This window comes from Phoenix dactylifera, chromosome 17 (genome assembly GCF_051530095.1).
Source record: "Phoenix dactylifera cultivar Ajwa chromosome 17, Ajwa_hap1_PhDact_Kaust_v1.1, whole genome shotgun sequence".
Classification (NCBI taxonomy): Eukaryota; Viridiplantae; Streptophyta; class Magnoliopsida; order Arecales; family Arecaceae; genus Phoenix; species Phoenix dactylifera.
The window spans coordinates 12664625-12680250 of record NC_143206.1 but is presented as its reverse complement, the minus strand read 5'-3'; the positions used below and the strand labels follow the sequence as shown (position 1 = coordinate 12680250).

The following is a 15626-nucleotide window of genomic DNA, read 5'->3' as shown; positions in this document are numbered from 1 at the left end:
GAACAATAAGCTCATTAGCATGTACTCAAAACTGCGGTGAACCGCTGGATTCTGTTCAAATCTTCAGTCAGATGATTTGTCAAAAATTCAGTGTCATGGAACTCTGTGATGGCAGAGCCTTCTGCTCGCCATGGCCATGGATTTGAAGCACTTCAGCTCTACGAAGATATGAAATTGGAAGGCATGGAGCCAACAGATGTCATGTGGATTCTACTGAAAAATATTTGGACTTATTTATTAATTTACTATTTTAATAATAGATTTATCTGGACCAATACATGATATTCTTGTAGTAGATCGCACCAATATAAAGATTCAATCACTTACCCAACATCAAGGAACTATTGGTATTAATTGAGAATGTTTCTTTCATAAAGAAATTCTGATTTGATTGATATACAATGCTTGAATTATCAATATAGATGCTATATAGTTAGGTCTCAACCTTCAGAGACTACGCGTATAATAACAGCATCCGTTGACAAAAAGTGGATTAGGGGATCACCCCCAGGATGGAACACCATGCATGTGGGGGCGACATGCTGGGTTCCAGCGTGCAGGACTCTTGGAAGGACACAAGAAGATTCATAGAGGACTTGCCTGTAGAGCCTAGTCTTCTTCTTTGGCAACCATTACTTGGGGCATGTAGCATTCATGGTAATTTGGAGATGAGAAAATTTGCAGCCAAAAATGATAGTGATGAGTTGGATTGAGGCTGAGAAGGAAGTTCACATTTTGGTTGAGGAGGACAAGGTCGATCCTGAAGCTGAGAGCTAATCTGTCACTAGAGCATAGGATTGAAAATACAAAACAAGTTATTAGAGGAGATATGGTGGAAACTAACACATGACACAGGCCTTCCCCGCAAGAAAATATTATCAAACAAGCGACCCATTTTTTCAGGCTCAAGTTTACCAGCTTTTTGCAAAATTGAGAACCTACAATCACATGCTATTCCATTGCTGGAATATATGTCCTTCAAGGAAGTGTTTCCAGGCCTTAAGACCCACTTCTTGGACGCTTAGACAGCTTTCATCCAGTGTCCTGCCGTTCATAAACAAGCCTCTAGCAGCAAACCCCATGAGATCAGTTGGGTTCATAAACCCACGAATTCTGGAGACGATACCACCTTCATACGAGAATCCCACCCTGACGGTTCGAGGAGAAAGGTCGAGCTTCTGGGGCTGATCAACATTCTGCACTGTTTGTTCGGGACTTGGTCGCTTAACAAACTTAGTCTCTTCCTCTGATAGCATGAAGTTTCCCATGCCAAAAGCTTCCCAATCAACCTGCTGCCAAATTCCATATCCGCGTTCGCTATTATGTATATAATATTCTTGAACTTCTAATGGCTGTTCCAGAGATAATCTGTCGACCAGGACTTTGAGCTCTTGGAGTCTTTGACCAATCCTTGATGACACAGCATCATATAGAATTCCTCTGGAGTCATGCTGAGCATCATCCTTATCAAGGACCAAATCATCAAAAGCAATTGGATCACCGATCAGCACTGTCACCTGCAGATAATTAAATTGAGAACAAGGTAACCAATCCAAGTTAGAAGTGATATGCAGAGGAGACAGAACGATACTTGTAAAAAAGGATAACCTGCTGCAAAAGCATATGTTAACTTGGCACCAGCAACAAACTGGGCAAGTGTGTACCAAAAAAAAAAAACAAACTGGGCAAGCACAGAAATACAAGTGTTACCTTCTTGCCGATCTTTGGAAAGTGCACTCCTATAGGCATGATTTCTTGCATCCCAGTGTGGACAAAGGGAACAACCATAGGAGTACTATCTGCATCCATCACCAACCTGCAGTGTGTTTTTTTAAAAGATACCGGTCAGAAAAGATAAAAATATGAACAGGAAATTGACATTAATTAACCAAACGAGAAAAATTCCAGGAATGCAGCTGAGATTCCACTACCTACATGTTGAATACATGAGCTAAGTGACATGCATTATTAGAGAAATCAATCTGTTGTCTCAACCTCAAAGCATCATGAGCATAGTAAGACAAAGACAAGGCAGGATATTTGCATATAGTTGGCTTAAACATGTATCTGTTTATATGCATCTGATTAAAGCAAGCTTCTTCAAACACCTTTCAAGAAAAGAATATCAGAATTTCACTGTTTTGGCAGGATTCTTGTAAATAAGGGTGCATACTGAGCTTGAAATGATGCAAGATTGATTTTGGTAAATAAATGAGTAATCTATAACAAAAAGCCGGTAGACAAATAACCGCTTTTCACCACCAAATGCCAGGAGACACAGGAAAAGGAAAAGTTACAAAAAAGCTGTAAACAAGTGTTATGTTGTGAAGATTAGCATAAAACTGATGCAAGATTGATCACTGTTAATTAATGAACTTAAAACAACAATTTAGTCATGATTTGGTTGACCATGATCTTGGAACCTAAAAAGGATGCATACATCACTTATAATCATATGATTTGTTACAAGTGCTGCTAGCTGGCTGGTTAGTGTTTAGACACTTCATTAGCAAGGATCTGCATCCTACCATGGATCAGTCTTAAAAACCAAAAAAAGATATAACTAATCAGTAAGTCTCAAAATTTAATATTTTATATGTTGCAACATTTTATAACTTATCAGAAACCACCACATAAAGAAAAGATCTTATTAACATGTATCCTTTAAATGCACTAGTTCCGGCAATCCATAAATGTTAAGATGTCATTTGCACTATCTACATGGATCAGCATTCTCAAATACCAGAATCTTTTTCTTCATCAAACAGAAAGATGACATACAAGTAATCGCGCATTTTATCTCACCTTGCAACCCCTCTCTTGGCAGAACCGATGGTTCTTCCACCATCCCTAGAGCGACTGCCTTCTGGAAATATATGAACCCACCCACCATTGTTTAGCTTGGACAGAGCCATATCCATTCCCTAAGACAAAAATCAACAGATGTAACACGCATAGAACTTCATTGGCAGCAAACATTTGCATGATGAAGCTTGAGCCATCGTTGTGTTTGGCTAAAATATTCTTTCTAGTTTCCACAGAAGATCTAAAAACAAAAAGGCCTCTTAATTCCTTCTCTGTTTTCAAATAAGATTCTCTCAAGAATCCACTAATGACATAGAAATAATATTTAATAGGGATGTCAGAAAAAAAAAAACAGGATGTCACTTATTTGTTAGAGTGGAAGCGGGTAGGCATGCAGCAGTAGATTCAAGTGCTGCACTAACGAATCATAACTTTCAGAAAATCAGGATATAGAAATGTCTAGAAAGTGTTTTTATAAAATATTAAAGAGATGTTAGAAAGAAAAAAAAGAATCCAATCTCAGCTGAACTAGATTAATTATGATAAGCACGCCTCAACAGAAACAAGTTTCAAGGAATTCGGAAGCCGAGACAGTTGTGAGAGCACGATCACATAGCAAGTTTAACAATCTATGTAGAAGATCCTAGCTACTGCAACAATTTATATGTTCAATGGAAAACACCCACAACAGGAATGTGCATGCAGCAAACTGATTAGCAAAAATCAGCATGATAGACCATGAATGCATAATGAATAACCCAAGAACAGTTTGTGGTCTACTCATCTTAATGCAAACTTTACAAGGCTCTTCACACACACACACAATAAGCATGTGCAACTAGACCACAATAATTTCTTTCTCCCCTTTTTTGGTGTCGTACTGGTGTGAATGACCGGTAAACCATAAGAAGGAAATGTTAAGATGTTCAGATATAGGACAAAAATGATAGGCTGCGTTATCAAGGTAAATAAGATAAAAATGTGCAACTTTCCTAAATAAAAACAGGATATGAAAATTCGTTGCCAACTTTTCCAATAGCGAGCCAGCAAAAGAAAATGTTCTGTTTTTTTTTAGGCAAAGAATTTTTTTTCCAATAACACAGGATTTACATCCAGTTATAGTTGACAAGCACCAGATATATACCCTTTAAGAAGAATTAGTGATAAATATCCTATCATATGTAACAGAAATACTAAACAAACTGAATGGCATTTATATGGGATTATAAAATACCTTTTGGTAAATACCTTCACCACGTGAAACAGGTAAAACTTTGACACACCGGAAGAATGCTGACAACACTGGATTCGTAAAACAACGGTCGGTTGCACATAGCGTCCATCTTAAATTGCGGGCATCTAACATAACACTTGGTGGAAGTAGAGATGCAATCACAAGTGGGTCATCAACAGAGGCCACATGATTGCTAACCTGCAAAATATCACATGTTAATAATAGCAACTAAGTGTAATAATGCACTTCAAAGATGGCAAATAGGTGACAGAAGAAAAACAAATCAAGAAAACAAACACATTAGCAAGGTTTTCATGTTGGCCAAGATATCATTTCGTGTTGGTATCAGGCAGTCGCCAATACAATAAAATCTATACCTCACGATACGATAAAATCTATACATCAGCCCCTATTATATTGTCAATATGAATCGAGATATCCTGATAAATCAACCGATATGATATGAAAATATTGGCCGAGATTTCCTACTGTGCTTTTTAAGATTTTAAGTTGATATTTTAGTTATTAAAATCCTAAATCATTTGATTAATTTGGAAATTAATCCAGGATTTCTGTTTTAACCAATATATCAGAAATCTCTGTTTTCATAATATCGGCCAAGATCTCAATACACTCTATTTTTTGTCAAACTTCCCATTTCACGTAAAAACTGAGATCTCGATCCGTCTTGGTATTGGGCACCCTCCAAGATGGCCAAGATGCTACAGATTAAAAACTTTGCAGATTAGAGATGAAAGCCACAACAAACTATTTATATGCTCCTAATTTGTTTAATAAGTGAACATAAAAAAACTACCGTAGGTGGTTCTTACTTATTAAAGTAAGCCCTTATTCTCTAAATAGGCTTCTAAATTTTACTCTTGCTTCTCAAACAGGAAGGGCTTATGATCAACAATCAAACGCTAAAATCAGGTTTTTCTCTTGCCATATCCATTGCCCATGTATAAGTCAGGAAGTTTCCGAGACAGAAATGCTAAGACATAACACAACTTGACCGTAAGAATGAAGTACAACCAAATAGTTTGACAAAATTCATTATGCAGTTAAAAGTCATGTTCTTCGCATGGAGTCTTAATAGTTTGCCTATACTTCAAAAACATCATTTGGTCAAATGTACCTGGTAGAAAAAAAAAATAAAGATGTAAAAAAAAAAGAAAGATGAGAGCATATAAACATACTAAGGCAGACACAATGACATCTTGCAGCTTCTGGAGACAAAACACACTTGCTTTAGAACTAAACACTAGTCTACATGTGAGTTAGGAGAGACCTCCAAATCTTTTTCTTTTCATTTCTTCAAAGGATATATACAGCTCAATGTGTTTTGAGATCAAGACAGACAACATATTTACTCATAATTTACATCAAGATATTTTGATTTCTTAGAGGTATGTCCAGTGGCTAAAATATTGGGTTTATGAGATTCATGATGTGCTTGACAATCTAGTTTATCTTTTAGTAATTTATATACTATTTTGAGTCTTATTAGGACATTTTAGGTATGAGATTATAGTCATAGTTTATGCAGAAAAAAGAAAGTAGATATAGGATTTGTTTTTAAAATGTAAAGCAATTCTTTGAAGCATGGGTGCTCTAAGTTAATAATACTAATAAGTTGACAAGAGGAATCCAAGTGTAAAAAGTTCACCAAAGAAGAGACTAAATTGATACTGTTATTATGCTTTCATTATTTGTTTGCCCTATCCTAAATGGTTTTTATTTGGTCTAATATTAGAATTTTGTTCTAAAACCAAATAACAGCATATTCTGGAATTATTTTATATAAAAAAAGCATTTGGTCCATCAAAATTGTTCTACCTGTGAGTTCTCTCTAAGTGTAATGATAATTCAAGGACAATGTGTGTTCTGCTCAATTACGCAATTGATTTGTTAATAAGTAAGGAATAAAATACTTTAAATGTTCTCTACATTCAATGTTGATCAGAATTTTCAAAACTTGCAGAGCATAAATCTTGGTCCCATATATATATATTTTATTAATGATTCAGGAAAAAGGCTTGTATTAGTAGCATACTGCAAAGAACAAAAAGTGATAAATTCACTAATATGAGAAGATGGTAGGAGAGCAAGAATGAAGCAAAAAAATATCTCATGGAATCAGACCCTAATAAATAAAATCAAGAATCAATTTTCACCTACGAAATCTTGGTATAGGTTTGGGTTTGTTTCAAACTCTGGACATGTTATTTTTCTCCTTCTGCATAATAAAATATATTAAAAAATAACCATATGCAAAATGCATGCTCATGGTTATATAATCAGCATCTTGGGAAGAAGCATATATAGTCTCAGTAACAGATTTACTACAACATACCGTTATAAGGGGTTTGCCTTCAGGTCTTCCTAGTAATGCCTGGTGTAATTTTTCTGCACCATATATCTGCACCACTTGAACAAAAACAACAATGTTACACCAGGTGAAGTTCAAATGACAAAAATTTTAGCCTGGTGAACTCAAATACCTGAACACAGTTCAGCCCATGCATAAAGACATGACAAGCATTCCCAATAACAGGAACTGCCAAAGCTTGAAATAAGCGAACAATAATTGAATCATCAACTTCATCAACATTCTTGTCCACTGCAATGACAAGTCAAGTTAGCCAAAATACCCTACTAAACAGCTTTGCTCACAGTACTTCACAAGATATGACAACACAAGTTTTTCAGTGGCCCCGAAGTCCTCAGGTTATTCATGAAAGGTTATGCAATCCCAATCTATCCAACAAATCAAAATTTGTTCATATTTTTTTTTAATAAAACATTCAAGTACTCATATTGGTGCTCTTCGCTCTAGATGTCGGCCATAGACTCTCGGTAATTGCAATGTATACAAGCCCTTGCCTATGGTATATTAAATTTTAATTGAGTTCTATAATATTCTCAAATTCTATCAAAGCTTCTGGCAAATATTCACCCCTACCTTGTTTTTGCAATCATGCTATGCTAAACTGCCAATCTGCATGCTTCCTTGATCTACCACACGCCCGCTTTAGCATTCTAAATTTCTAACCCTTTCATGATTGCATTGCTTTCTTGTCTAGGCCCTGAATACTACCCATGAATGGAGAATTACTGGCAAGTCAATATCTTCACTTTCTAGAAACTAGCAGGAGGAATCAATCCCAGATCCCTAAATGATGTTTTAAAAATAACAAGAAGGAGATCTCCACTTTTAACTCCGAACTTCCTCACTTCTACCTTTAACATTAATTCATCCTTTGTCCTAGATTAACATACTATATTATCTGAGGATCATTATCCTTCCTTGTGTTCTCAAAAACAGAATATACTTCCTATATAGTCGCAGTGGAATACCTTCGTGCAGAAGAAATGAGCAATAGTCTTCAGAAACTGAAAGAATCTATTTATATCATCTGAAAAGAATACCCAAAACCAAATATTAACTATCAAGAGTGGCCAAATGTGCTATATCCATTCACAGAGCTCTTTAACTTTTAGCCCACCTGTTTTCCTTGTGCCACTTGGTTAATCTAGACACAACATCTGCACCATGGAATTGCGTGAAGTTTCAACAAAAAATTTTGAAAGGAAAAAGATCTAGAAAAATACCATCACTTCCGATTCAAAGGCGAATCCTTTCCCCTTTCCCCAAGAAAACAGACATCTTATTAATTTCTGTTTAGTTTCTTAAATATGCTCGATATAAAGAAGCTTATAAAAGAAGAAAATCGGATGCTGATGTAATGGAAACACCAATTTGAGTAACCAGAAGGCATATGCGATCCCAATAACATTCATCAGGAGTCAGTTCTGAATCTGCTCCAAAATACAGAATAATCACACTATCAAGAATGGAAAAAGCAACAACTTTTTCGCCAAGCTAAAAACTTTCTTGCATCAAAGCTAGCTACCAGACGATTGCTCGTGATCTCATGAACAGAGAAGATAATCTAAATGCGATGGAGAAGAGAAGCCGACCTCTTTTGCGATAGAATCTCGAAGAAGAAGAAGAAGAAGAACGAGCGGGAGCGGAGGGATACCTCCAGACGCTCCGGACCAGGAGGATCCAGCGCCGGAGCGTCAAGGAGCAGTCCGTCTCCACTCGCCAGTTTCGGTGGCGATCCACCGCCACCCGGAACCGGTCCCGGATCCGGAGCTGCAGCTCCCGTGCCCGGTCCTTCCACAGACTTCCCCGGCGCTCGACCCACTCTCCCGCCATCGACGGCGATGGGGACGGATAAGACCTCCGCCAAGATATCACGAAGCGAGGAGGAGGAGAGAGATTAGGGTCTGCTAGGGTTGAGAAGAGAGAGGAGATGAAAGGAGAGGAGAAACCGGGGGCGCGGCCCGCCCGGAGGTGGCGGTGAAATACTTGGGGCAGAATCCACGGTCCCTTTTTTCATCGGTCAGCGACGAAGAAAACAGACCGAATGTAGAGAGACGGTGAGATAAGGCGGCTAACATCTAGAAACCAAAAGAGAGTGAAGGTGGGATCCGCACAAAGTAGTCTCAGGGTTTTAAATTTGGGTAACTTTGTAGGTGTCCGTAAGTTATAATGATTAACAGAATATCGGGCCGGGCTCTTTCACGGGGCCCACCAGCAGCAGTGGCTAAGGAGCCGTCGCACAGGGACAGCAACGTGATGACGTTTACCTGGTCGGGCCCAACGGAGACAGGATATTTCATGGCTTGATCAAGACCGTTGGTTCTTGATCGGGTGATTTTTTTTAATACTCTAGACCGTGCTACTAGATCATACAGGAGGAAGAACTTTCCACCTCATCCATTTTGCACTTGGAGCTGGCATCAAAAAATTAGGCTGCAATTGGATAAAAATTAGGATGATATGAATATGCTTGGATTGAGATGATGCTCCATTTGATTGATATAAACTCACTGTTTATATCATGACATGTCCTGTTTATCTTCCTCCCTTGGTCTAAGCACCAGGATTGCTTCCAAAATTCTCACAAACCTAAAGAGCAAATCCAATTACCCTTTATCTCCAGAGATCCTAGATTCTGAGGATTTTGTCTTTCTTTACTAGATAGATTCATGACATAGCTTTTGATGATCTTGGTAACATGCCTGCTTGAAACCCGAATCATTAATTAGCCTGAGAACATTAACATACCACACAAAATGAATTAAAACATAAAAGCTTGAAAACTTTACAACCTGGGCAGATGCATCGACTGCAATATGGGAAGGAAGATCGAGTCACATCCGTCATAGAATGCAAACAAGCACCTCATTCATCATACAATAAGCTCGAAGTGTTGGGAGTTCTTGTTTGACAGTTCCCACTAAAAGTTGCTATCTCAGCAATTACAACCATTTGCTGTTTACAAGAACGAACTCGCAGCGAATATGTTAAATAGTTCGACATAAAAAGACCCCAAAGTGGAACTTAATGATAAAATTTACAGGTTAAATAAGATGAACTAGTAGGAAAAAAATGGAAAGAGCATGATGGTTCCAACATAGCAATTTTCAGGAAGATGGTTGCTCCAGGAGAAAGCTAGCAAATGAAAATCCTGTCCCCAGGAACTACATTTCCCATATTTAAGTAATTGACATCAGCCACAAGCTCTCCGAAATCATCTGATCAACACCGACAAACTCAGGTTAGCCACTTGAAATCTTTCCTGAACTAGCAACACCAAACTCATTATTTGCAAGGAATGCTGTACTGACCTTCATAAATTGTCCTCACAAAATCCACATATTCTGGCACTAGTTTCTCATATATGATTCCTTCAGGATGAGCATCCAGGACTACAAGGACCCCTGAAACAATGTCATATTTGTTTAGGGATGAGTAGAATAATTACAAATACTAAAATAAGATATAAACATTAAATATTGGAATCTGTCATTGCTATTACAAGAGTTGAGATGATCGACCATCCCTAATATTAGGAATTATATACAAAATTAAGTACATGAATTAGTAAGAAGAACGGTCGAGAATAATATTGAACAGCATGCATGAAGAGGCTTATATCTTGCATTTCTACATGAGATAACTTGCCGCCGCATGGTTATGCTTCTATCTAGTAACCTCCCATTTGGTGAAGAAGTTGTTTATTTGGTGACTTGTACAGAAAAGATTGGAGAATTAGCAGTGACAAAGTAACCAGCATTCATATAGATGAATGAGATAGAAGAATTCAGTAAGCTGTTCACAAATAGGTGAATAAAAGTGCTGGTCATAATTTAGTATAGACTAGTATCATAGTGGTACCCCCAGGAGCTATAGCGATCATAAAAGACTAATAGCAACACATGCTTCGACTTTGCCTTCTGCTCTTATTGGTTCTGGGACAGACCGTCCTTCCCGACGAAAGTCGTCCCCATGGCCTGCTTCCCATAACTGGCCTTACTCAAACTTGCGACTTGATTAGAGTACCTAAACTGCTTTATTGTACTCCATCTATATGATATGGCATTAGGTATCGTATAGATCGATATTCATGCTTGCCTAGCTCATGGGCAAAGGAGGTAATGTCAATTGTAGCACTTCCAGAGTCAACTTCCCAAGGCTTCTCCTCTTGCTCAGTAGGATCTGCCGGTACTTTGCCTTCGTCTCTCTCTTCCTCATCTTCTTCTTCTTCAGAGCTGCTGCTTCTGTGTGATTTGATACTTCTCGCCGAATTTCAGTAAGGTCATGAAATATTTCGACTTATTTATTAATATGCATTTCCATATCCCTGCAGCAAAGCAACACATGCTTCGAATCGTTTTCAGCCTTATCCTCCTCAATTGCAAGCACAGATGTAATACGACTTTTGAGTGTGAAAATTCAGCAGCTTTTATTCATATGCTATGCTTGGTAGTTTCTGAATTTCTATATATTTAACATAGATATCGTGGCCTGTACCCAATGGAAACAACTTGGATCTTCTCCGTGCCTCTAAGTCCTGTCGCATCTCCTTTCAATGCAAGCCATATACACTCATAGGTTCCCGATTATATCTACTTGATTTTGATCAACTAAATGTTTGTCCATCAATCTTTCTAGTATCTTCTCAGTGAATACCCAGATAATTAATCATATTAGGAAGCAGACCAGACCATGATTGGATGGTCTTCAGATGGATAAATTCAAAGCACATAAAGTTGGGAAAATTGCACTCTACCCAGTAAGCATGATCAGTATAGAGACATTTTGAAAAATGTTTAGAAATTTCGTAAATCCATTTCAGAACTACAACTTTTATCATATAATTTTAGTTTTAAGTAGCTCAATCTTCAGAAGAATACTGCCGAGATTAACAGCCATAGAGACAATGAAAATAAGCATGAAAGTTTCATGCACAAAATGCATAATTTTTGCATATGTATCTCATAGACTGGCCTAATATTAACTATTGCATGACAAACATAGAGAGCAATTTAATATTGGATGTTTCAAGGACATTTTGTCTGTAATTGAAAGTGGATGAAAGTTGCACCTGGTGCCACCCAAGCCTTTGTGGCATTACTTGGCAACGGTGCCAGCCAAAGGATATTCCTCAGATTCATAGAATCATCATACACCACCTCAGATCCTGAAAAGATACATGTTAGTTGGACAAGAATGCTACCAGTTTCAGGTGATATGAAACTCAAAGATAACTAGACTGTCAGATTGAATGTAGATAGAATCTAAATGTAAATAAAGAGACGAAAGATGATGCAGCAACATCTGCATTCAAAAAAAAAAAAAAAGGCAGACAAAGTTTACCTCTCTGGCAATAGCCCAGATTATAAGGAAATGATTTCTTATCATATGCGGGATATTCTTTGGCATGGAATCTGCATTTTGAAATAATGAATAAAACAATATCAATTTTAACCATTTAAATATTTATTCATTTTTACAAATTTCAAAAGTAAAATCTTAGTAGTAGCAGGAATCTCCTATTTAGGGTGGCACATCCTTCTCCAAATCTCATCAGAAACTCATCCCAACACTTGCTTTCAAGTGTTTTCTTATTAAATTTTTCTTTTCAGGAAACGCATTTTCCTATATCCACACAATACCTGCTTCCGATAACTAAGAGTAAAACTTTCACATGTAACTTCAATTTTTTTTTGGTGATACAATGGGTGTCAATGTAACTTTTTTAGTCCACGGACGTTTGAAAGATAAACAACAAAGCAATGACTGACATGAAGAATTTAATAAAAAACAAAGCAATGACTGACATGAAGAATTTAATAAAAAACAAAGCAATGTCTGACATGAAGAATTTAATTAAAAAAGATGGAGAGAAAGGGAGGAAGGTAACTAATTTAAGTGTTTTAAAGAGAACCCAGAACTAGAAAAGAGAGCTTATCTTGATTCTAGTCTGACTCACCTTTTAATTATTCTTCAAGCAAAAAGTATGTTATATAGACCAAAAGTTGCTAGGTCAGTGCACATGAATGCACAAACTCAAGCAAGCCCTTGACTGTAGGCCCTATCTATGCATAAAACAATTTAGAACCTATCCTTCCATTTCAATACCACAACTATCTAAAAGATTAATCAATTACCCAAAACAGCATTAAAAACCTCCCCCAAACATTGACTGGGTGATCATAAACCAAGTTGTTCTTTAAGTTTCATCAGCGTTGAGAACAGATAAGTTTCTAAAGATATTTGAAATGTGTTTATTTGTTGTTATGTGCTGTACTGAATATCGTGAAATGCTACTTACATAAAAATAACATGCTTCCAAGTATATGGCTCCTCCAAGTATATATTTATCTGATATATGGCGCACCTAACCATAACCATCCAGCCTCTGACCCAACTATTTTGGGGTCAGCTTATATGATGCACCTCTCTTCTCTTATGACTAAAGCTAGGATCCTCCACGAACCAAATGATCAAAGAAATTCTAGAGTTAGAAATTGGACACAGTGTGTGAGTGTGTGAAGTACAGCAAGCTTGGGTTATCACTTGGCTCTGTTAATATTAGATATAGCTCACTATTTAGAAACCACCGTCCAGCAGCCCAGAAACACCAACAAAATGAAAAGTAACATGATAGATGAACAAATCTCAAATACAATCAAGAAGACTGCTATCATAGCCATATCCTTCACATGTAGCTCTGTTCTCAGATAAATACTTCAACATAAGCAATAAGCAATCAGAAGACTCTTAGCCAAAAAAAGAAAAAGAGTCATAGATATGCTTTCACCATCAGAACGTGCCCCCATCCACTAAAACACCTAACAACATCAAACAACATTTACACTAGCTGGTGCCACACAGAAATTTGTCATGAATAGGCCTGTTAACGAGCCGAGCCGAGCCCGAGCTTGGGAAGGCTCAGGCTCGGCTCGTTTCACAGAACTTGGGCTCGGGCTCGGGCTCGGGCTCGGTACCGAGCTCTGTATTGAGCTCGAGCTCGGGCTTGTTTGGTAAAAGAAAAGCTCGGGCTTGGGCTCGTAAAGCTCGTTTCGAGCTTGGGCCCGAGCCCCATAACAAAAATCCACATTAAATACCACAACAGTGAGATTTTTTACGAAACGTTACATTCTGTAGATGGTGATGATTACAATCAAATCTGGGGAACAGGGTGGTTCATTCAAACTAAAAGAATATATATAAAGATTTTTATAGTATTATTGGCCATGTGTCGCGACCCAATAGGAGGAACCTATAAGGAATAATAAATGTTAGCCTTGTCCTTTGCAGAAAAAGGACACGATTTACGGGGTTAGGTTGGCTTGCTGGGGGTGCGGGAGATGGGATGGTGCAGTGCTACAGCTGTGACGCTATTAAGGGAGCGGCGACGTCTTTTCAAGGGGGTTTAATTGCTGCGGCTGAGTAACAGTGGCAGATTTTTTGCTTGAGGGAAGAGGGTAACTGGTCCTGTACGACATTCTGTACGGCAATGGGGTGTGGGCTTTTAAAAGTTGGCAAGTGCGGGTGAAGGGAGGGAAGAGGGAATAAATAAAAAAAAAAAGTTGAACCAAATCCAGAGCACGGAGCTCGGCGTGCTCTGTGCTTGATAGCAGACAGCGTTAAGTCACGAGCCTGTTTGGGCTCGTGAGCTGCTCGGGCTCGAGCTCGGGCTCGAGCTCGAATTTAAACGAGCCTCATTTTAGGCTCGGGCTCGGGCTCGTTTGACTAACGAGCCGAGCTCGAGCCGGGCTTTTAACGGGCCGAGCCCGAGCCGAGCCCGAGCAGCTCGGCTCGTTAACAGGCCTAGTCATGAAAGATGCCATCCAAAGCCTTAGCTATATTATTCAATATTTTAGTTCTTCAATCATTAGTATAGTTATATGTAAATATCAAAACTCAAGCAGAAACACCCATTCTATACAGAAAACTAACTTTTCATGCAAAATTCTGTGCTGGAAACAAGTAAATTAACTCACAGAATGCCAAGCCTCCCAGATTCAGTTGCGAGAAAAAGATGCCCATGAAACAAGTCATATCGACTAAGTGAGACATTCAAGCCCACTAATGGTGCCCGTGCAACGATCAGTTCAAATAAGAAAGCAAAGTACGAGTTCAACTCCTGTTCATAAAACTCAAGCATTTTATCACATCACCCAACCACTCAAACAATACTATAGCAATGAGTTTGTAAACCAAACCTCATTAACAAAGCGCCTCCCATATGGAGTTCTTGTGAGTTGACACTTATCCTTCTTCAGTCCCTCAGCATCCGGCACCTATTCATACTATTATAATTATTGTTCGCCAAAATAAAACCTTTTATGTTAAATCAACGGTTGAAGATTTACATTGAAAGTCACTCCATAGAAAAGAATTCTATAAGAAATTCACGTTTAAGCAAATAAATAGTAGATGATTTCTATAAAAAATGTTAACTTGAGACTGGCGACAAATTTGTCCAAAAACATAAAGCAAAATCGGAAATTTGCAACAAAACCAGTGTGGGTTGACCTACTCACCGGCAAAACCGTGGGATCTAAGGTCCGGTGGATCGCGCCCGGATCACCGCCGGAGTCCACGGCAAGGCGGGCGAGCTCCATCACCGGAGATGGAGGCCACCATACCATCTCATCAGCCTCCGTAGAGCCGCCGCCGCATTCGGCGAGGAGGTCCCTCCGTGCAGGAATCTTGAGGAGCCTCCCGGAAGAGGGTTCCGAAGGAGGGGAGAAGGGGACGAGGAATCGGAGGCAGGACCGGAACTCTCGGGCCTCGCCGGCGGGGATCCTCGCGGCATCTCGCTTGCTCCCGAGGAGGGCGAGGAGATCGGCGGCGAGCTCTTGAGAAGGAGAAGGAGAAGAAGGGGAGGCAGAGGAGGAGGAGGATTTGAGGGAGAGAGGAAAGGAGAGTTTGGGGAGAGATGGGAAAGAGGGAGAGGATGAAGAAGAAAGGGTTAAGGAGTAGGAGAAGGCGAAGGAGAAGGTGAAGGCGAGCTTGAGGGAGAGAGAGGGGTTTCTCATCTCCCCACCGGCACTCTTCTCTTCTGCTTCTCCTCCCACTTCATTGGACTAGCGAGTCCTTGTTGCACAAAATGAATAATAGGGTCCCTTCTAATTTTCTGATAGAAAAATGACAGCCAAAATCCCCATTGCTACTCGCGGATGAATCTCGAAATATAAACATCCTTCAAAATGTAAC

General features: G+C 38.8%; 2 protein-coding genes across 3 annotated transcripts; both read right to left on the bottom strand.

Moving 5' to 3' along the window:
* Window positions 1-875: 875 nt before the first annotated feature.
* On the bottom strand, window positions 876-9364 carry LOC103707267 (Phospholipid/glycerol acyltransferase family protein). Of its 2 annotated transcripts, none has more exons than XM_088713862.1 (7): window positions 9224-9364; window positions 6544-6662; window positions 6396-6461; window positions 4040-4237; window positions 2806-2924; window positions 1711-1816; window positions 876-1517 (listed from the first exon to the last, which is right to left on the bottom strand). In XM_088713862.1, exons 1-7 carry the CDS (start codon window positions 9276-9278, stop codon window positions 945-947), a joined length of 1236 nt encoding a protein of 411 aa, XP_088569988.1. In that variant the 5' UTR covers window positions 9279-9364; the 3' UTR covers window positions 876-944. The 2 variants fall into 2 exon arrangements, with proteins under 2 accessions (XP_088569988.1, XP_008789908.1); XM_008791686.5 differs by lacking the exon at window positions 9224-9364 and adding an exon at window positions 8024-8483.
* On the bottom strand, window positions 9275-15616 carry LOC103707268 (T-box protein). The gene is made up of 7 exons (XM_008791690.6): window positions 14951-15616; window positions 14630-14707; window positions 14408-14550; window positions 11775-11845; window positions 11503-11598; window positions 9743-9835; window positions 9275-9649 (listed from the first exon to the last, which is right to left on the bottom strand). Exons 1-7 carry the CDS (start codon window positions 15446-15448, stop codon window positions 9567-9569), a joined length of 1062 nt encoding a protein of 353 aa, XP_008789912.2. The 5' UTR covers window positions 15449-15616; the 3' UTR covers window positions 9275-9566.
* Window positions 15617-15626: the final 10 nt, after the last annotated feature.

Excerpts from the sequence above, each read along its gene's own strand:
- LOC103707268 (XM_008791690.6), bottom strand. The coding sequence starts at position 15,448 with ATGAGAAACCCCTCTCTCTCCCTCAAGCTCGCCTTCACCTTCTCCTTC. Across the intron at positions 9,836-11,502 it reads AAAGGCTTGGGTGGCACCAG|GGGTCCTTGTAGTCCTGGAT; the intron begins GTGCAACTTTCA and ends ACATTGTTTCAG. Across the intron at positions 9,650-9,742 it reads TGTGAGGACAATTTATGAAG|ATGATTTCGGAGAGCTTGTG; the intron begins GTCAGTACAGCA and ends GGTGTTGATCAG.
- LOC103707267 (XM_008791686.5), bottom strand. The coding sequence starts at position 8,264 with ATGGCGGGAGAGTGGGTCGAGCGCCGGGGAAGTCTGTGGAAGGACCGG. Across the intron at positions 6,462-6,543 it reads ATGGGCTGAACTGTGTTCAG|ATATATGGTGCAGAAAAATT; the intron begins GTATTTGAGTTC and ends CAAGTGGTGCAG. Across the intron at positions 1,817-2,805 it reads GCCAAGAGAGGGGTTGCAAG|GTTGGTGATGGATGCAGATA; the intron begins GTGAGATAAAAT and ends AACACACTGCAG.